This window comes from Dicentrarchus labrax, unplaced genomic scaffold (genome assembly GCF_905237075.1).
Source record: "Dicentrarchus labrax unplaced genomic scaffold, dlabrax2021, whole genome shotgun sequence".
Lineage (NCBI taxonomy): Eukaryota > Metazoa > Chordata > Actinopteri > Moronidae > Dicentrarchus > Dicentrarchus labrax.
In genome coordinates, this window is record NW_026136706.1 from 11,827,346 (window position 1) to 11,850,491 (window position 23,146).

Here is a 23,146-nt window from a genome sequence, read left to right on the forward strand (position 1 = left end):
TGTCAGCTTCAGGATTTGTTTAATGATGTAATTGCTCCAGTATAGCTTCACGTGATAAGACATTGAAGATTATCTGTCTATGTAATTGCCTGTAAGAGTTCTCCAAGTGTGGAACTTTATACCAACATTATGATTTATGCAGGTGTAGTCACTGCAATGTGTGTAGTTGTAAAAATCTGTTGACTTGTTACAGTTCATACTTTATAAGTCACATTCAGTTTTAGGACTCTTTAAGGATTAATTTTAACAGTTAATATTGATACTAATTCTCTTCTCCTCTTCTGTTCCCCCTCGCTGCCTCCCTTGATATCTCCTGCTTCGACACTTTGGATACTCAATCAGGTAAGACATCCATTCTTTTCACAACTCCACTGGCACTGAACAGCTTGCATATTTAACAAGATCTTCTCTATGTGTATGTGTTTTTTTTCTTTCCCTTTTTACATATCCATGCTTTCTCTCACGGCTCAGATGGAAATAAGACTTATGAATATGCATGCATTCCCCGAGCTTTCTGTTCTAAAGCTTGCTGTCGCTACTCCTTCCCATTTGCGCCTTGTTTCGCTTTTTCTGTCATTGCCTCTTTCTCAGTCGTTCACTCAGTCAAATACCCTTGATACAGGGAGCCTGACATTAAGTCATGAAAGTACATCGTGGATGATATTCACAAAGAATATTGAATGTGAAGATGAAAGTTTTTATGACATTGTACAAAAGTCTCAGGACAGATTGAAGATAACTGTGTGTTTGTGTGTGCGCATGTATGAACAATTATAATTCAGTTTGACAGCTTGTCTCACCTCTAGGAGGGTGTAGCAGTTTTTCTGTCTTACTTCTCATCTTTTGTAGTATCATACGCATACTCATAATTCAAAAACATATCCTATTATGTAATATGTTCTGCAGTGTGTCATACATGTATACTACTGTCTATATTATCTATTATTATTATATTATATTATTATTATTATTATTATTATTATATTACTATATTATTCTTGAAAAGCAGTATGCTTGAATGTTAGAATACAGTACAGTGGGCTGTGGGAATAACAGGGTAACACGCCTGAATCTACTATAGTGATGGTGGTAAAGTTCAGGCATGTAGGAAAAGATGTGGTATGTATGTATTTTTGGGGGAATATAAGATTTATTTGATGTCTCTAATATGAATAAGCACTTTGTTAATATGAATGTATTCCTAGAGGGACTCCATATAGTACCAAGCTTTGGGAGGTATTAGTAGGATCTGTATTGTTATTATTACTGTGTATTGATGGAAGCATCACCATATATTGACAATGTATATTTATCTCACCTATAATGCAGTATATGACATACATATTCTCACAAACATACTCACCGGATGTGTGAAAAAGCATCAAGCTGACACTCACTAACGTTCCAACTGGGAACTAGTCAGCAAGAGCGTCTACACACTTCCACTAAACACTTTACACTGATTGCTGAGCTCAGTGTTCACGCTGCTTCACTGACCCAGTAATTTTAATGAAAACAAACACACTTTGTGAAGAGGATTTTGTCTATATGGTACACAATAGTATATATATATATATATATATATGTGTGTGTGTGTGTGTGTGTGTGTGTGTGTGTGTGTGTGTGTGTGTGTGTGTGTGTGGCTGATTTGTGAAACAGTGGGTGGAATAGTAAATTGTTGCTGGCTCTTACTCTGAAGTGGGAAGTAATCCCTGCAGGTTTCAGTTTGTTTCATCAGGAGAAATGAACAATAATAGCCATAACTATGAGCATTTATGTATTATTTCATGTTATTTTACATAGTGTATCTTTGTCAGTTCTGTATGACTTTCCTTCTGTGATATTTTATGCCCGTTAGTGGTCAAAGTAGGTTGATGTCTGCCAGCCGTCAGTCTGTGTACTCCAAAGGCATCTCGACAACTACTGGACAAACTGCTAAACATTTTGTAAAATCTCCAGAGGACGAGTCCTTATTATTTCTATAAATATTAACATGTAATAGGCAGATTTCTATGATATTTTTGTGTGCCATCCTAGTGGATGAACCTGTTTTCATTTTAGACAATCCATGAGCTTTCCTTTAGATTAAGAAGAGGAAGAGAGGAATGGAAGAATCAGAGGGGAGTAGGCAAGTGTGGCACCTTTGCTAAGTTGGAGTGATTTGCTGAGAGAGTGAAGAAAGAGAGGAGACATGGAGGAGGAGGAGGAACGAGGGAGTGATAGAGAGGTGAAGACAAGGTTGAGATGAATGAACTCCTGGTAGCTGCCAGCTAGACTTGTGTATGTGTGTATTTGTGTGTCTACGTTTATACATAGTGAGTGGTGTTCTGTTTCTCGTCTTCCTACTTCTCAGTGTGTGTGTGTGTGTGTGTGTGTATGTCTCGACTTCACCTGAGGTGTGTGTTGTATCATGAATTATAGATGGAAAGTGAATCAATAGTGCACTGAATTACTGCCAGACAGCCTCTGTGAGTGTGTGTGTGTGTGTGTGTGTGTGTGTGTGTGTGTGTGTGTGTGTGTGTGTGTGTGTGTGTGTGTGTGTGTGTGTGTGTGTGCAGATATTTGCATGAGTGTAGTTGCATGTTGACATCATTTGTTGTTTTACATGTTGTGTTCAAATGAATACAGCATATTATTATTAACTGATTCTCCCACAACAACTCTGGGAAGTATGTGTGTGTTTGGGAACAGATTATGACTTCTACTTCCATTTTTACCTGAATTATTAATATTGTTTAAATTTAATTTAACATTATCTTGACACACAGGCAATACCTTTCTGTCTGTGCATGAATTTGTGTATGTGTTTGTGTTGTACTTGAGTGTCTGCTCCAATAAAACAGCATAGCGTGATAGAATGCCCCTCTCACAGCAGAGAAAAAGACCTCTGCAGATTTACTATGCTATTACCACACACACATAAACTCTCTCTCTCTGTCTCATGCACACACACACACACACACACACACACACACACTCAGTCCGTTAAAAAAAAGTTGTAATGGCCCAGTGCCCCTCCAAGGACGGGTGAGCAAGAGAAGAGTGAGCAGAGTAATCACAGTTAAAGAGAGAGAGAGAGAGTGTGTGTGTCTGTAGGGGATGGTGAATAGATGGACTACAGGGGACAGAAAATGGTTTGGTGCTGGAAAAATGGATGGGGATATGAGCGGAGTGGAACATCCTGTCCCATCTACCATCCTTCACAGACACACACACACACACACACTCGCTCACTGGCTTGCCGTGGGAATGTTAGTGTTGCCGAGCAATAGAGTCGACAGATGAGTGAATCCAGGATACCGAATGTGCTCCAGTACTCCAAACGAGACCATTTAGTCCCTTTAATTCCTTATTTCCTTCAAAGCTCACTTAACCTGAAGCTCCTCCACATCCTGTACCCAGTATGCAAATTTTGCCTTTGAAGTGAAACCTCAAAAATTGAGTCTCAGTCCTCAACAGACAGTACACACATTACTGTAATACCCATGCAGTGTATTGAAATTAGAATGAATATTTTTCTGCTGTTTTATTGTGTATTTAAATATTCTTCTATTATTTATTTAATGCTGGTTTTGAAGATAATAAGTGTCAAGAAGTTGACTCTACACAGGTGTGTGGTAACACTTTGTGGGTGTATTGTAGTTTACTTCGCTTTTGTTTCTATTTGTGCACATATTGAAAAAATATCTACATATTAATGAATTTATGGCTTCATTTGTAAACCCTGCATAGGCACATCAAGGTGCCTCAGGGGTGTGTGTATCAAAATCTTATAACAGTTAACATATTAAGTTCTATTTTTGTGCAGGTGCAAAAAGTGCAATCTGAAGCTGACAAAGTGGCATTTATTTTCTTGAGGATTACTGAAGTTCTTTCTTCACCTGCTATGTTGGTATTATTACAGTGGTATTTAGCTTTTGGAATACCAAATAAAGTAGTGCAATAAAACTCACAGAAAACATGGTGACTGCCAAAGGTTTTATATGTCCTTAAACATTCATGAAACTTTAATGGAGACAAGACTCTTCCTTGGCAGCATATTCGGATGCTATATGTTCATACTTGCAATTCTGCACATCCCAGACCCGAACGTACGTTTTCTTCGATGTCATGGCGAGGCGAGCAGTGCTTTCAAAGGGGAAGAAAGTAGTGGAGGTGATCGATGAGTTGTGTTAACACACCCACTTAGCATGTATGTCTTCAGTAGTGTAGGGAATGGTAGTCTACTGTGTCTTCATTTACAAAAATATAAACTGTTAATGTAATTTAACTTAATTAAAACAAACTTGACATGCCTTTGAACCAAGCACATGAGGGTTTTGGAGACTGTGGGAATTCACTAGGTTTGCAAAGCCAGTCCAAGTTTTGTGAATTCCAATTTTCAGTATGAGATTTGAGTCTTAAAAACATCCATTGGGAATGTATTGAGCCCAGCAGCTGTAAGAGCTGATCAGCCTCAGACGATGACGATAGGGAGCAACAATGTATTTTGACTTTGGTGCCTCTTATCTCTTAAATTGCATGAATATCTACTTAACTAGAAGCAGACCTTAAGGGCAGTGGTACATTTGTCCGGTCAGTTAGTTAACAGTTGATTAAATCTCCAGAAAAGTCATTTTGGTCTACGCCCACTGACAATGTTTCTAGCCTAGGAAACCTTTAAAGACTGAGGCTACAGACTTTTTACAGGCTCTCCATCTTGACAGAATGCATTCATCCACAGTACTGCTGTGTGGTTGCCTGCATTTTGCATTTTAATTGTTTGATGGAGTTCAATGAAAAAATACACTTAAAATGTATTGCTTTCTAATGGTACTTTTAGGTATTAATATTAAATGCTTTACTAATTTGCCACAATAATGTAATGTTTGTGTTAAAATTTCCTAATTTGGGGGCTTTTCCAACCAAATGTGATTGTTTACAATTATATCATATATTTCTGCCACTCCTTAAAGCCTCCATGCCACCCTCTTAGAAGGAATGCATATTTCTCTAGATCCACCCCTAGTTTAGCTTAACTAAAATTTAATTGTTTCTGTTAGAAGTCTTGAAATAAACCTTAATGTTCTAAACCTAAACAATATTTGTCTCAGAAGCGAAGTAGGAAATAACCTACTGTGTGTAACATGGTGCAGGATATCTGGTTCACAGCTTCATCTGCTGTCAGATCTGTGTCTCCTTCCCTCTGAGGAGCAACACCAGCAATGAGACAGTTTCCAGTTATAGAAGTCAGACGCTTGTTAAGGCCAGGGAGCTCCAGTGACTCCTGACCCAACCAGAGGAAACTACTGCGCAGCATGTCAATACAAAGTATCATGCTTCATGGTATCAATTTTGATTGGAGAACCATTGTATCATGATTTCCAGAAAAGCTCAGCTCTCAATGCTTTTAATATAATTCTTTGTAGTTAAGAAATTCTCTACTTTACTGTAAATAATGACTTGACAGAGAGGAATACAAAGATAGAATACAAAACAAAGGATTTACCAATATAATATAACATGATGTGCATTCAAACTAAATATAACTAAAGAATAAAGAAAGGGTTGGGTTTCTGAGTATTTATTGAGGCTGTGATGTGCTGCCATTCAACAAATTTTCTTTTATTGGTCACACCAGCGCTATGACCACCAGGCAATATTGCCTCAATCTCTTCCAATATAGCCTCAACTATCAACAACAGCCTCCTCCATTTCACACTCCATGAAGTTTCTCCTTTTGATTCACAATGTTTTTCCATTCTCCCTTACTAATAAATAAATAGATTTACACATATAAATTGATTTATATGCATATTTGTGTCCACAGCAGCTGTTTCATTAATCATGCATTGTTCTAGTAGGTTAGTGTGCAGATGGTTTATGAAGCAGTTTGATTTCTCCTTTTAATGCTCAAACTTCCTGTGGAATCTGTGCAGACTCGTATAATGTAACCTCTTGTCCGGACACATGCTGTTGTGACCTTTGAAGCAGTTAGACTGACACTGACTGAAAGCAACATAAAGTGTTTACTGTTTTAGGGGAGGTCGAGGAAATATTGCAGTAATAGTCGAAATTGCATTTCAGCTTGTTGTACATTTGGTGGGCCGGCTCTCCCAAATGTGTTACTGCTGCCATATCAGAAGTTTTTGTTTTTTCAGCTAACGTATGATTCATCCTCTGACTACTATGGATATCTTTATAGAATTTCATGGCAATCCATCTGATAGTTGTTGAGCTATTTTAGTCCGGACCAAAGTTGTGGACTGACTGACAGACCAACTGACAGGCCAAGTGTTGCCAGATAACTCACCATGATATGAAAATAAATCTGTGTTATAACACTCTTAAGACAAGTGAGTGGACCAGAATTGTTGATGCATCTATGTTTTTAATCTAGTTGTGAGATACTGTATTAGTCCTTTGGTAGAGTCATATTAAAGTTTTGTGGAGTATGGCTTTGAATTACTGTCTCCAAGTAAGGTAAGTAAAATCAATGCATCAAAGCCTTTGTCTTTGTAATGGGAGCCACAGGGGACGTGCAGGAGCTGCAGTAACTGCATAAAGATTGCGGCTCTCGTGGGTGACATTATTAACTTTTCCCAAAGCGCAGTATTACACCAGCAGTTGTCTCAGCTAAGGAGGGTGCTGTCAAGTTAAATTTATGTCCTATTCAGACCCAGTGTTATATTATTAAATCTATGCTATAGTTACTCACATGTATTCAGGTTAATTTATTCAAACTGAGATGTAATATGTGAGAGAAACCTCAAGAGACCCTAAATATGTAGATGTAATTTTCTGCTTTAAACTGCTGACCATGTGACTCCAGAAAAAAGACAAATAAATCGGTGTAGGCCACTGTACCCTGTAAACGGCTGTTTACAATATATGTTGATCTGCTGATGTGTTGCTCTCATGCAGGAGAGAAATTTAAGTCAAATTTTATTTATATAGCCCAAATCACTAATTATAATTGGTCTCAGGTTGCTTTATAATCTATAACATTTTTTACATTCAACTTTACGTGTATAGTGGCCAAATCATAACTGAAGTGATCTCAGGACACTTCAAACAGGGCAGCAGGTCTATAAAATTATTTACAGACACCCAACAATTCCCACCATGAGCAAGCACTTAGTGACAGTGACAAGGAAAAGTTTCATTTTAACAGGCAGAAACCTGAAGCAGACCCCGGCTCGTTGGGTGGACGTTTGCCTTGACCAGTTAGGGTCAATCTGTACAACATTCGACACCCTTAGACATACATTGCTTTTAACACTTTTGGCCAGTCATCAGAAAAAAAACACCTGTTTTATATTCAACCCGACAAAGACAGCTCATCGACACAGGCACCATTTAAAGAGTCTGGGAGAACAATGTGACAATAGAGATGTTGGATATGATGACAGGTGAAAAGATACTGTTAATACTTTTAATTTGCACTTTGAGCTGATATGATACAGAGTTCCTGTATAATTGATGGTTGGGTTGTGACAGTGTGCAACCTTGGTGTGAGATTATATTCAGAATGAATTAATCAGGGAGCCCCGGTAGCTCACCTCGTAGAGCATGTCCCATGTAACAAGGCTGAGTCCTTACCGCAGCAGTTCAAATGTAACCTGGGCCTTTTGCTGCATGTCATCCCCTCTCTCTCTCCCCGTCTTTCCTGTCTCTCTCCAGCTGTCACTATCTAAAATAAAACAGAAATGCCTAAAAAATAATATTTAAATATAAACAATAAATGAATGGAGTTTCTAAAATGTAGTAACAGACACAACCATACCAAGAAGGAAAACTAATTAAACTAAGTATCAAAAACTGTCAAGTGCTTGCGATTGGCATTGACTGCTTGGTCAGATTTTGCTTATTAGAAAAATATGATTATATTCCACAAGTTTGTTTGGTATCAGTACTGAGTCACTCTAAAAGGTCCACAGTGACCAACTCATCGATCCATCAACCACATAGTCAACCCATTTGTGTGTGTGTGTGTGTGTGTGTGTGTGTGTGTGTGTGTGTGTGTGTGTGTGTGTGTGTGTGTGTGTGTGTGTGTGTGTGTGTGTGTGTGTGTGTGTGTGTGTGTGTGTGTGTTTCATAGAAGCCTTGTTGAATGGAGCAGTTGGTCCCATGTTGGACAAGTCACCTCCCTGTACCTTATGGCTACAGCAGACACACACACTGAGAGACTTGAACAGATGGGAGTCACAGTAGTGGTTGATGGAGGGACTCATGTGTTTGTGTGTAAGTCCCCAAGGGCAGGGGACTCTCTGTCAGACACACACGCACACGCACTTGCACACACACACACACACACTCCTTCTGTCCATTACAGAAATCCACAAACACTAATTACTGCACCACAGGGGTGAGAGAGCATTCTGAATAAGAAATGTGTGTGTGTGTTGGGTGAAAATATAGTGCCTTCGACAGGTACAACAGTAAGAAACCCTGTTCACAAATAACTGTTCTGGATAGATTATTTTCTCTTCTCACTATGGTGGCAGCACAGCAGGAAAACACTGGTGAGTATGAAAGTAATGACACCAACAAAGAAGAGTGTTTTCACTTATTTTTGCAGCCTGCTTCAGTGATGAATTTAAAACTTGCAGGCAAATGGCTGATTATTGCGCCCCAACCAGATACCCTATCTTGGTCTCCAAACTGCAACGATAAATTGTCTCTTCAATTTCGTCATTAACTCAGATTGAAGTGTGTTGCCTATTTGACACAGCCTGACAGACAGCACCCAAGCCACCGTAGTTCAAATTAACAAGACATCTTAGATAAGTTTAATTTAATTCCTAATATACTCACATGCTGTTGACTCTGGTAAAGAAGTTTTCAGGGATTGTCATGCTGTATGAAGTTAAATTAAAGCTGTAAACTTTGATTGTGTTGTGTATGTAAAATGCAATTTTCTAAGGCGGATTTCCAAGGGATTTTTTTTTTTACCCTGCTCTGCAACAAAAAGAAAATATTCAAGGATAAGACAGCTTAAAATATATCTCTTCGACAAAATTGCAGCTGGAATTGGTTTATTCACAGTATTTCATTTATAGAATGGTTTATTTAATGGATTTTATTTCCCTGTGCATATAAATGATAATGTAAAATGTATTACACTGCTGTCTTAAGAAGGTGGCACAAGATGCAGGACTATATTTTTACTTGTAAATCATATATAAATATATTATTATGTATATTATATGTATGTACATTCAGATATTTATAACCCTATGTCTATAGCATCTGTTAATGTTGGCACCTTATGTTTTCACTTAAGCTGTCAAGAAAGAATTACTGAAATGTTACGAGCAGCAGTGACTTTTACTGCGAGTCGGGGTCCTTTTCAAACATAATGTAACATAACAAGTAAACTTTCCAGAACCTTTATGGAGTGAAGTGCATGTGTTAAAGGGCCTTTACAGTGCAGTAAAGACACTAAGCAAAGCACTGCCATATAGTCACAAGTTCCTCAGCGGGTAGAAAAAGAGAAGAAAAGAGCAAGGGTGAAAGCAAAGTTAAGATGAAGAGAAAGGAAACAAGAAAGGTGCATGCATTGATTTTATATTCAACATTGTAGCACATCTTTGAAGTCTTACAAATGTCTTTTTTCCCCTAAAATTCAAGATTCAGGTATCTTATTTGATTTTATTTGAAGAGCTGACTCTCTGTACTCTGGCACTGTGTAGCAATTATTCACATTTTAACCTAGAAGAAGAATGTTACCATTTGCAACTTGAAGTATACCTGTATGTTTGGTGGGGAGTGGAAGTTTTTCCAGTTGGAAAAAGAAATGAGAGTTTGGGGATAACTTTCTTGCAGTGAAATATCTCTTGTGATCTGCAACATGACAACCTACCCTACGTTTAATTAGCTATCTAATTGAATGACTAGCATAATACGACATCCAGCAACGGAACTGGCCCATTTTTTGGATTCAGGTGGGATCTTTTTCCGTTTTAAAATATAGGCCTCCTTCATGTAGCTTGACCTTTCTGCCCCAGGCTCAGCGAGGAGAGAGACAGCAGCCTGCCCCTATAGTTGCAGGTGATGCCCTCGGCAGTGAGAGCTCAGCAACCTTCCTCCTCCCAGCATCAAGCAGCAAACCCAGCAGTTCCCTGATGAGGCCCACCAGCAGCCTCTAGGAGATCACCCCAGTCTGTTGGCGCAGGGGAAGAGAAACAAAGAGGGAATAAAAGTGAGAGAGAGAGGTGAAAATAACTCGAAAGTGAGAAAGGATAAGATAGAGAGGGAGAAGGAAAAAAAGGGCGAGCAGGAACATAGGTGAGAAAAAACTGAGAGGTGCTATTTTTCTCTTTCCTCTCTCTGTACCTCTTCTCTCTCTCATCTCCATTCCTCTACTCTACCTCTCATACCTCTCTTCTTTAGGGGGATACATTTAACTTCTCCAGTAGAGCTATTGATGTGAATGGCCTTGCTCAGAGGAACCTCAGCAATGCAATTTTAGGGGTAATGCTCATCCACTTTCCTGCCCAGCTTTGTCATGCTGGTTCAGGGTCAACCATGCATCCTATAAATTATATTTCTTTATATGAAACTTCTTTCTGGGTATGTTTAGGCACTCCCAGCACATGGTTAAGGTTAGAGAGTACGGTGGCCGACAAGGGCAAACGCGACGCAAACGGGCAAACGCACCGCAAACGGCAAAACGCTTCAAACACGGGAATGATGCAAAACCAAAAACACACAAACACATAAAACAAATGCAACAGAAAAATGCTGCAAATACCAAAAACACACAAAACCCCAAAACAACTGTGAGAGAAACGCTGCAATATATATTATAATTATATAATATTATAATTATATTAATATTATAAAAGATTACGGCCAAGTGTTTAAAAAAGACATGAAGGAAAACGTACCTTTTCACTGTCCTCTTCTTCTTCTTCTTCTTCTGCTACTTCTTCTTCATGTCTATCGGGTCTGGTCCCACAGGACTGGTCCATCCCTCAGGTCGGATCCCCCTACTGGCCTGGCGCAATTTGCAGCGTTTCTCTCGCAGTTGTTTTGGGGTTTTGTGTGTTTTTGGTATTTGCAGCATTTGTTTTGTGGGTTTGTAAGTTTTAGCTTCTGCTTCGTTTCTGTGATTGCAGCATTTTTCTGTTGCTGTGTTTTTCTGTTGCATTTGTTTTATGTGTTTGTGTGTTTTTGGTTTTGCGGCGCGTTATTTTTTTGGACATTTAACTAAAAGCACAAACTTTTACTAAAGTTATCCAAAGTGCATTTGTTGCCTAAACCTAAACGGTGGTGTCCTGTGTTTTGTTCAGCCACTATCCACCCTGACACCCTCCCATCAACCTCTGTTTGGTACCAGAAAGCACTTTGATCACTCACAAAAAATGTTTCCTGTGAATAAAATCCAGGCAGCAGTAACGTTTGTTACCATAATGTAACTGGGAAAAGAAATCAGTAGTAAAAAGCGTAACTTTCACATACAGTTGCCGGATCTCGAACCCCAGACTATATAGTTATAAGTCTGCATCTCTCCTGTCTCTCTCTCTTTCTCTCCTCTGCTATGTATATTCTCTTTCTCCTCTTCTCTACTCCTTAACCTCTGCTTTATCTTTCTCCTGCATGCAAGAAGTATTGCAATCTGATTGCTCAACCACCTTGGGAGACTGTTTGAGACTCATTCTAGCCAGATGTTGGAAAGGTGTAACTCCATCCATCTCTCCAAGACACATACGTAAGCTTGACTTCTTCCCAAGTGTAACTACAACAGGATCTAGTCTGTGGAAGGAGCCTCTACGGGGTCTGTTCCCTGTGATAATGGCAGCTAAAGTTACACTGAAATGAGAAATCCAGCTATTTCAAACATATATGATGAGACATTTTAGTTATTCTTCTGCCATTTTTGACAACTTCAAACATCTCGAGGTACCATCCATCCAAACTGGAGAAAGGCTGATTTGCTGATCTGATGTAGCCCAGGAACACAAAGATGCAAAATTACATTTGTGATCAGGCCAACATGTGGCTTTTAAGCGAAAATATATTGAATCACATCTGTATTTTATCTGGATACGAGACACTTAAAATGTGAATCCGCAGTCTTTGCTTTCATTCTTTTAGCCATGTAATAATGTTTAGTATAGTTTCATGTGGCATTATAAATAGTAGTAGTTGAAAGTAGCACTAGGTCCTTGTGTTTTTTTGTTGTTTTTGTGTGCCTGTGTGTATTTCCTCATATTGCGTCAACGCTGATCTCAGTACAGTCAGTGCAGCCTCTGGCTGTTCTCTTCAGTGTGGCGTCTCGGGAGAATCAATTCGTATGTGAATGTATAAAAAGAGTGCGTGTGTGTGTGTGTGTGTGTGTGTGTGTGTGTGTGTGTGTGTGTGTGTGTGTGTGTGTGTTAGTGGGTTAGTAAACACCTTCTCTGGGAAGAAAAGAAGTTGTATTTCTTTCATGCATTCTCTCTTCTGTATGCTGCTGTTTGTTTACCTGGATCTTTAAGATAAACTTCCTTTTAATACCTGTCTCAGTCAACATCGTGTTCAGTGTATTAAGTGTTTGTTTGGGTGTGTGTGGTGGAGAATGTGAATATAGATGTGATGATGGATATCTACAGTATGTAAGGGTTGTATAGAGATGTTTCTTTTATTTGATCTGCAGGTTAAAACTATATGAACTTGTGGATTTGATTTATTGTAGAACACACAATCTAACCACATGTAACATGAGGAACTTGACTGCATCTTAATTAACACCCTGCTCCCCTCAGTTACTGTTGCTACACCTGTCACGACTTCATTCTCAGCATGACACTAAGGTGAAGGTAGACAACAGCAGGCTTCTCGTTTGAAGCGGATTGTTTCTACTGTCGGCATAAGCTCAGACACACAAACAAAATGCAGTTAATGTTAGACCAGACAAAGACACTGTTCATTTAATTCCCACAATTTTACCCTTATGTTTGTGGTTTTGGAAAGACTTAAAAAAGTATACTCCACTCCACAGCTGAGTATAGCTCTTACTGGAGCACCATGCGCAATGTTTCAACCTGTGGAGATGCTGTGCCTAGTCTCGTCGCTAAGTTATGATTGGACAGCTGTTTTTCCGGGAGGGGTGAAGTAAAATTTCAATATCAATGCAGCACTTGCTAATAGAACTTTAACATGAATTGAGTGCAATGAAACATTTCGAAAATTTTCTACACAAGCATGTCATCATGTAAAGAAACATTTTGTGCAGGGTAAATGGGTCAGTGTGTGTTTGTCCCTGACATGTGATAAGCAAGACACCACAGACTTGATTTTGATGATACTCCAAGGAGTCATGCATCATACCGCTTTGGCATTTTCAAAATTACTGTGTTTGGCCCAAGGTGGGAGCAGCAATTACCTGGCAAACATTTTAATAACCAGTCATATCTCACATACTGCTGGGGGGAATAAAACGAAACTTGGAGCACATATCCAACCATCCAAGCTCTACAAATTTGTCTCCAGGGCCAACAGTTTGCAGCATATTAGATTTTCCACTGTTTTGAGTTGCTTTAAAATCTGTTTGACCCCCCGGCCCAAATTAATTTACTGATCACTGCAGGAGTCACTGCCTCATTTGTCCGTTCCTTCATATATGGGGCACCACAAATATAAAAATGAAAAGAGTAGAGAAGAATGCAAATACACCCACACAACATATTTTATATTGTTACATAACAGACTTGAAACTGATTTGTTCCAGACATGGCACAAAAGGAACACTTTCTAGCTCCTTAATAGGAAGAATATAATGAACTGCAGTTCACAGTAAACTCAGGAAATTGTCGCCCCTAAGGTTTGTGAGGTGTAGTTATCTGGCATCATTTCAACACAGTGGCACTACTACTTGACAGCAATGCTTTTAATCCTCTGTGGAGGTGCACTTAATGCTGCTATATGCAAGATTTTTATGTAAAAATACACCTGTCACCTAACCTTGTATGTTAATCACTGTGTGGGGCTGCAGCATAAAAGAGCATCCTGTTCTCGCTGGGACCCTGTGTTCTGGTGTAGGGTATGATAGGCAGGTAATCTGCTCATCTGCTCTGCCAATAGGAAACAACAAACTGAAAGGTAGGAGCAAAATATGCAAGTCTCTAAAACAGCAGCACTCTGCTCTAGTCTAGTGTTTCCTAACCTTTTTGGCTTGTGTTGTGACCCCTAATTACACAATTTATGGTGTAAATTAGAATCATGCAGGTTATGGCTTTAGTGTAGATATGAGAGAGTTTTTTATTCTTTCTCAAATTGTTTTATTTGAAGGATTTTAAAAGGCCTGAGGAGCCTGTATACGAAAATGTATTAATGTAGGATTGAGGACACAAAAACATATGACTCAGCACTATATGTAACAACATGTTGTTCCTCAGCATCGTAAGCAACAAATGGACATATTTACTGCTTGATGCATCTTATAAAAATTGCTTTGTTGTTACAATAAGTGTTTGCATGTACTGTATGTTTTTCAGAATATCCCGGCGCTGCCGTGTGGTAAAGCCCTCTACTCCTACGAAGGAAAAGAACCGGGCGATCTCCAATTTTCCAAGGGTGACATCATCATCCTGCGACGCAAGGTGGATGACAACTGGTACCACGGCGAGCTCAACGGTTGCCATGGTTTCTTGCCTGCTAGTTACATCCAGTTGCTGCGTCCGCTGAGCCAAACTCCACCCCAGGGCAAAGCACTGTACGACTTTGAGGTCAAAGATAAAGACCAGGATAAAGACTGTCTGGCCTTCAGCAAGGTAACACACACATATGTATGCTGAACACACACACTCTCCTGAGCACACTGTTTTTGTATCAGAATTTTATGAGAATAAATGTAATAATATAAAAGTACAGACAGGCTGCGTGGGTGAATCATTTGAGAGATTGGAGGGATGGCTGTAGTCAGAATTTACAGCGGCATTAATATCATAGTAGAAGAAAACATTTAATCTGTGATGTTAAACCGGGCTGGTTCTCTGTAGGACACTAATAATTTATCACGACGGACTCCACTCTTCAGATTGGTTCTCAGAATGTAAACCAGAGCAGGGTAAAAAGTACATGTTCAGCTTGTTGCCTTCCCAAAGGAACTGCAATTTTCACCTTTTACTCCATATTTTGTAAATAAAATAGTGAATCCACAGCTAGAACAGACACAACAAATCTGTAGGCTGCTTTGTTTGACAAAGGTTGATGATTTATGTGTTATTTATTAGTACATTGGGAATTTTTTTTGTGCTAGAGTCACAGAGGGGTATACATTTCTGCATAAGAAATGAGTTGGTAATGGCAGAAAATCAGTTTCATAGTATTTGGAAGAGGCATATGCTCTGAGTAACATCCAGTTTCAGTTGTGGAAGTTGATATTTTAAGGATTGTTTTGGACATTTATACTTTTGTAGTGTTTTGCTGTATCGTTCCTTGCTTTTGTTTTGGATTTTAAAACAGAATTGTATGCTGTTTATTGAGAGGGATTTCAGTGGTTGGTATCAGTCACCAGCTCTGTTAAGTTGGTGGGTCTGATATGAGGTATTTTAAGGATTGAGATAACATACAGGAGCAGCTGCTGCCTGCACAAGTTTCCTGATCACTACCATGGCCATGAGGATTTAATTGAAGACGCTATTAAATGTCTGAAAAACTGACACTGATATTTTGGAATGATGTTGGCAACTGATATTTTATATTCAAATTCTTCCTTTTGTATGCCACAAAGTTGGAAGAAAAGAAACAAGCTCCAAGTTTTTTAAAGATAGAAAAGTCCCTAAAACCGTAGAATTACTGTTCCACACTAATCCATTTTTTTCCTGTGGAGTATGGAGTCTTAAGGCAGGGCATGAATGCTTTCAGTATAATCCTTCACACTGGAAGGATACATTCAGCGCTTTGCTGTCCATGTTGTGATTATTATTTATCGTGTAATACATTATGTTGTGCTGTTGACACTGTACTTTTCTTTTTATGATATGCTGTACAACAAACACTTTCTACCCACTATTAAAGTACAGTGGAGTGATGATTTTGCTGGTGGCATATCTGAAGTAATAATAAAACATATATTTTCACTAGCTGTAGTCAGGGAGGAACCTCTTGGTTATCAGTGAGCATATATATATATATATATATATATATATATATTCAGTTTCTTTTCATAGGGTAGGGTTTTGTGTGTCAACAACTTTAATTCTCGAAGGGATCTGAACAAATTCGCTATCAGTTCTGATCACGTAGTGTGTCATCAACATCACAGGAGATGGTTTTCTGCTCTTTTTGAACAAGGCTGCTTTTTAATTAGTAGAGCATCATGCTGCTGCCTGTATTGCGGTATTTCTCTATTTGGATCTATTAAAAGTCAATGGCATTTAGGATTTAGACTAATTATCCTTGTGTCTGACTGTCTTCATGTCCTTTCCCTAATGTGGGTCTCTCAATGTTTTTGAAAATTAATTTGTAGAAGTCAGAGTTTGGTAGGCATTCTAGGGGTTGTTTAAGATTTGGTCCAAAATGTTTTAAAGTTGCCATCTCAAAATCATCCCCAAGTATCACTACAATTATACTTTGAAAAGGATGGAGATAGAGAAATAAACACAAGATGAGGGAAGACCGTTTGGATTTGGTGTAAACAGTCATTTGTATTCCGTATACTCTGCTGTTCTTCAGAGCTTATCATTTTGTTCCTGCTGTTACACAGACTCACTTGTGCTGGGAATGAATGCTCTACACATCCGCTCTGTCTCTGCTGTGTGTCTGTAGAGTGAGAGAGATTATTAAATTACAGTGTACTGTACACTTCACTGTAGGTGTTTTGAGACTGATCACAGCAATGCAAAGCATCGTCCTATTGTAGACCCCCTTGTCTCAAACACACAGCGTTCTACATGCAGATTAACAGATAATGATGAGGCGTTCTGGTTCTCATTATTTTGGGGCTAAACTAATCAACAGGTTAAAAACTGAAGATTGCAAAAAGCCAAACACTCACACAGTAATGCATGCCCCTGTGGTGTTCTGTATGCGCGTTGTCATGCAGAACCAGTGTGTGTGATATTGTTTTCTCAGTGTGAGAGGTAATTACTCAGTATGACTAATACACAGTCATTTACCAGCATTATCACTTCCGTCCCTAATGGTCTTACCAAGACCTTCCTATTCATGTTAGGAGAGGAGCAAATACTTTCATGATTAAGTCTGTGGGTGTGTTCCTTATTCAAAACACACACACACACACACACACACACACACACACACACACACACACACACACACACACACACACACACATTTCCATGCATGTTTGATAATATTATACAACAGAAAAGAGAATATTATATCATACTGTATGTTAGGGGTGTAAGAAAATATTAAAAAAAAACCCTGTCGATTTTTGTGTGGGTGTACAAATGCACATCCTACTGTTCTGGTTGCATAAAAACGTTTTATGCACATGATGCATGGTGTTCTCTGCATACTATTTTCCTAAAATTAAATCGCATTATACTGCTTGCTTATTCTGATATGTATCGTATCACCAGATTCTTGGCAATATACATCCCTACGGTATATACAGTGTATATTTACATTAGGCATAGGAAAGCTCATTCAGTAGCTCTGTGCAAAAAATCGCACACATTGTGCTAAGGTAACAATACAGCAAAAACAGCATCAGTATTCATACAAAATTGTTGCTCATTTTCATTTTTCCACACAGTTTCATATTCACTAAACCTCACATTTTTCAAGATTTAAATGCTCCAAAACTGTAGAGTGCTGCCAAAATCCTCTGCATAACAATGAACCATTCACCAGTCGGCCTCATCAAAGGTAAAATAAAATATATGAGGCTGTTTTTTTAAATACACATACTTAGGGGGTCTGTGTACAGAAGGGATAAGCAGCATCTGTCCTAAACTGAACTGAAAAGCAGTTGATTGATTCATATTAAAAATGAACTAAAAAACAGTAGTCGCCTATAAATTTAAAAACGTATGTAAGCCTTGGAAAAGTGTTTTAAAAAATGGGCAGTATGTGTGATTTATTTTTTTAATATTTTATAACAGGCTACATCATGCAAGAACATCTATATGTTTTAATCTTTGCCATTTTTGCTTTGTTTGCCAATCCAACAGAAGCAAATACAAAATATGAGGAAACTTTTAGCAAAACATTGTAAGGATTTAGTTTAGTTTTAGTTTACCATTTCAGAAGAGATTTATAGATTTATGTATCACAGCAAATCAGAAAAAAAACTAAACGTCTATCTAACATCTACTTGGAGCTTTTGAGATGCTTTGTTTTGACCAGGTTCTGATCAATAGCTTGTGTTTTTAACTAATATTTTCCAGCAGTGATTTATTAGAATAAATAAAAAGCTATTTGGACACACATGCTGTATTGACAGTGTGTATGTTTGTGTGTATGTACATAGTCTCACTCATTTCCTCTCTGTCCAGGATGAGGTTCTGACTGTAATCAGGCGAGTGGACGAGAACTGGGCAGAAGGCATGCTGGGAGACAAGATTGGCATCTTCCCCATTCTCTATGTGGAGGTAAACCCACAGACATTACAAACACAGTGACACTCACATATCAAGTTATTACAGAAAGAGCTGTAAAAGCAACAGTAATGTTGCAGCAGCAACACCGGTATTACAGTTTTTTCATTTATCAGAGAGGAGGCAGAAAGGCTTTTCTGTCTCTAGGCGAAAGTATATCCTGTCTGCTTTGACAAGAAATTACATGAATCTTTTGTTTATATGGGTGGAAACATTCCCACTATGATAATCTTGGGATATCAGTGCTGTTTGGCTTCCTCATCATTCATATAAGTGGGTGCTGGCTTATTCAGATTTTATTAGAGAAGAGCACATGAATCAGTGGAATAATCACCAGTGAAAAAGTAATATCCTAAATACAGTATGGTCAAATAATCAATTAGTGCTCCCTGGTTTCAAATATATTTGAACTAAATGGTATTCTGAGCCAGTGTTGCATAATATGTTGTTACCAACCATGCCGCTCCTGCTATAATCAATAACTTTTGTCTTGATAAACGTAGGTCTTGTCTAAATTCATTGGCGGTGGTAACTTCTGATATATTATCTATTTTTTTTCCACCTGGGCTGAAGAAAGGGATGCCTTGAGGTCAGGATGTAACAGAGGAGATAGATAGATATTAACTGTGTGTTCAAGTCCTTACTGTATGCAAACAACCATGGTTATAAATGAATCTATATCTGTGTTTGCAGTTGGTCTAAATGGGTCAAAGCTTCTTTAAAAACCTTCCTGACCTGGGTTGAGCAGAGATCAGACGCTGTCTGACTCCAAAAGGTTGAACACTCATTCAATGTTAGACATTGTAATTGCAGTCAAATAGCAGGTGCATTGTGTGTTCATTGTTCTCTGTGAAAAAGGTGCTGGTGTGTTAAACTGCCCTGAGGCGTCTATGTTTTACTACTTATCTGAAAGAAAACACAACCAAAACATTAAAATTGCTCCAGAAATTCAAATTATATTTATTTTATTTTATTATATTATATTAACACAGCTGTTTGAAACTAGGCTGATGTGGAGTTTCCTTTTATGGATTTCATCTCAGTAAAAGGATAAAACCCCCAACACCCCAAACATTTTACCTTCTTTCATAGTGCTATGCCTGTCAAGAGTGAAATATAGTTTACTTTAATCCTCGTGCAACTGAAAAAAAATGTCATGCACAATTTGCTGTGGATCACATTTAAGGTTTTTAAGCCATGGTAAAAAGGTTTAGTATTGGTAGAAACTGGAAGGATGTGTCTTTCCTTCTTTCTTGCTGTTGTTAAAGCTTCTCTTCTGTCTCCATTACCACAAATTTATGAACACACCAATTCTCTTATGGCCCTGTTGAAAACAAATGAAGAAACCTTCAAAACTGGCAGGAGGTTCACTCAAACTGGGAAGTATTGTTATGTATGTGTGTTTGTCAAGATAATAAGACTCTCATAAGGTTAGATGCAGTGTTCCTAGTGAGAATGACATTTTCTGTAACCTCTGCTCAGTGCAGTACATCTTTTTAACTTAGGATCACATTCCTTTTGCACACCTCACTGCGGTTTGCAAACTTGTATGCATTGGTGTGCTTACAAGCGCGTCCTTTTTCACTTTAATTTTAGTACTGGTGTTTGACATTTGTTTTTGTACTATATTTTGTACCGTGTGGTTTGTTCATGTACTGCTGCTGTGACATGCACATTTCCCCCCATGGATAAATAAAGTAGTTATCTAGCTATCCATCTTTCTCTCTGTGTTTGCAGCCTGACTCTTGGCTACCCAATCATGTCCCTGAAATTAGCTGTTTGACCAAATGACTCTCTTAGGTGATGCTGATTATAGGCAGAGAGACGGGACGAACACATACAGACGCACAGGGGCTCCTATTAGATAGCGATGCATCAATAATTTAGACCTCTCCATCACTCTGACACAGCAGGGGTACAGGGGCATGGTGTGGGTGTGGGTGTGGGTGCATGTGTGCATGTGTGTTTTTGTGTGCAGTGAGAATTTAATGAGAAGGGCCCAGCTGGACTTCTGCGGATCTGTGTGTGTGTGTGTGTGTGTGTGTGTGTGTGTGTGTGTGTGTGTGTGTGTGTGTGTGTGTGTGTGTGTGTGTGTGTGTGTGTGTGTGTGTGTGTGTGTGTCTCGTTGGATAAGTATAGTGCCTCTTATAGATGTTGTCTCACCACTCAGATGTGAATGCAGACTGCTTGTGTTAATATTTGGCAGTCTGAGTACATATATTGGTGATGAGGGGTTTGCAGATGATAGCGATGCCAGCAAAATAGTCCAAATTACATGGGAAGTGTTGGAAGCGATTGGCAGTCACTACATTTGAAGAAGGTGCTACTGTGTGTCCCCATAGCGGATATTCAGACCGAAAATATGCATATGTGAGTTTGAAGGCTTATCAGCGGAAAAAAACAGTGGTTTCTAATGAGGAAGCATTTCACAACTCTGGAAAGTTATTACAGAGACAGTAACTTTATCCTCTTTCTCTGTGATCAGGAAGCAAAAAGTACAATTTTGCAGTTAAATTTCAAAGTAATCTTCCAGAAATGTGCATTTACAAATATTTGATTCGCCTGAGGTTACACTGAGTTCTGGCAAAAGACCAATTTTTTTTTTACCCTGTTGTGCCAACACAGTGGTCTAATTGAAGTGAAAGGCTGCGGTTTTAGACATAGTGCTGATGTCAGTCTGAACATCTTCATTGGGTGATAGCAGTGATACCTGCGTTCTGGTACTAGTGCCAAAATAGTTATTTCTTTGATAAGGCAGTGTGAATGTTAAGACAGATATACAGTTCTTGATAGTCCATACAAAAAATATGGAGCTTTTATGGCCAACTGATACAAAACTTTTCCATTAGCATGTCTCTGTTTTACTTCAATGTAAACTGTTAAAACAATATTATAATGTGTTTGTAAACTGTTAAGAATAAATTGCAGTAGCTAACTGCAAAAAGAATTTCACTACTGAATGTGAGTTTAATTTTGGCAGTCATATGTGGATTTAATGTGTGTGGGCGTGCTTAGAGTTGGTTTTCCTTTGGGTTCAGGTAGGTGCATCTGTATTTGAATGAGGTAAAGGTTCGGGTCGTTTGTTGAGTTCATATGCACCTGGAGTGGATTCATGTTGTTATAAATATAATATACCAGACTTGACTTTCTGGTGGGTGTGTTGAGTAGGTTGGATTGTGTTGTATAAGTAAAGGAGCGCTAGAAGTTTGGTGTGGGTTCAGTTGGATGTCATGTCAGTTTAGATGAGTTTGAATTAAGCGTGGAAGGGTTTGAGCAGATCTGAGGTTGATTCATGCAAATACTCCTATTGCATGCAGGCTTATTTGTTGTTTTTTTTGTGGACAGCTTTGTGATGAATTTGGGTCAGACATTATAACCCATGTCAAGGACACCTCCATCTCTTTCTTTCTTTCCCTCTGTTTCTCTTCATGCATCCCACTGTCTCTGCAGCAGGAGGGAGTCGGCACACACCTGTGTTTGTGTGTGTGTGCATGAGCATGCATGTATCTTGCAGGCTTATCCTTTTCGCAGTGCAGATACCAGCTCATCAGCTTGAGGTCTCAGTGTTACCCGGAGAGAGCGCTCACCCTCCAAAAGACACAGAGTACAGAGAGTACAGTTATCTCAGAACATAATAGATGACCTTGGAGATTTCCTTCAACAAAAAGCACCAAGTGAAGAATTGTCTCTATCAACAATATCTCTCTCTTAGCTCCCTTACTGCAGTGTGACCGGGCACTATAGAGAAACTGACACGAGCAGGCATTGGTGTGTATGGAGTGTGTTTGTGTGACTGGTATCTACTGAAGAACTTCAATGCATGGGTAAAAAGTGACTGGTGATTGGTTGCAGTTTGCTATGTTTTTGAGTTTGTTGCCTCACTGACCTTCTCTCTTCTGTGTGTGTGTCCCCTCTGGTCCGCCCCATGAGAGCAAACTGAGTTATATCTGCAGCATCAATCCATCATGCTCATTAGCATAGCATTTGGCTTTGATTAGCATATCTATTAATATGGAAATGCGACATCACCAACACTGAGCCCAAATGGGTCAGTGCTGTATGCACACACACTCCCTCACACATACACACACACACACAGAAAGAAATGCTTGACTTTCTCTCCAGGGATTGTGCAGGAGTTTAAGGTTGCGCTAAGCAGACATGATTGCGATGTAAATTTGTCAGATGGCTGAAGCTGAAGATGTTGTGTGTGTGTGTGTCTTAGTTCATGTGTCCCTGTTTCACATTGACCTGTGTGTGTGTGTGTGTGTGTGTGTGTGTGTGTGTGTGTGTGTGTGTGTGTGTGTGTGTGTGTGTGTGTGTGTGTGTGTGTGTGTGTGTGTGTGTTGCCTTTTCAGACCAAGACCAAATTCAATGACCAACAATTAACTTAGAGACCATTCCCTTTAACGTCTCACCAAGATTACACAGTGACTTTCCTTACAAAAGGTTTACATGGATGTTTCGGTCATTAAATACATCGACTGTAGGCGTAATATTTGCTTTACACATTTGCTTTTACACTCCAGAGACAAGTGTTGAACAGTGCACAGAGGGAACGTTATCTATACATAGACCTCCATTAGGCAAGTGTTGAACACACACGTATG

General features: G+C 38.9%; 1 protein-coding gene across 5 annotated transcripts in view; it reads left to right on the top strand.

Annotated features, from left to right (window-relative positions):
• The window catches only part of LOC127365638 (E3 ubiquitin-protein ligase SH3RF3-like), a 90,369-nt gene that overhangs the window by 39,160 nt on the left and 28,063 nt on the right, over nt 1-23,146 (top strand). For 3 of the 5 annotated variants that reach the window (XM_051403943.1, XM_051403942.1, XM_051403944.1), the window contains 2 exons: nt 14,463-14,738; nt 18,435-18,530. The exons of 1 other annotated variant lie outside the window; for it this stretch is intronic. In XM_051403943.1, coding sequence (XP_051259903.1) covers nt 14,463-14,738; nt 18,435-18,530 — 372 coding nt within the window. The remainder of the gene's footprint in view (nt 1-14,462; nt 14,739-18,434; nt 18,531-23,146) is intronic. One more of the 5 variants, XM_051403945.1, reaches the window with a different exon arrangement.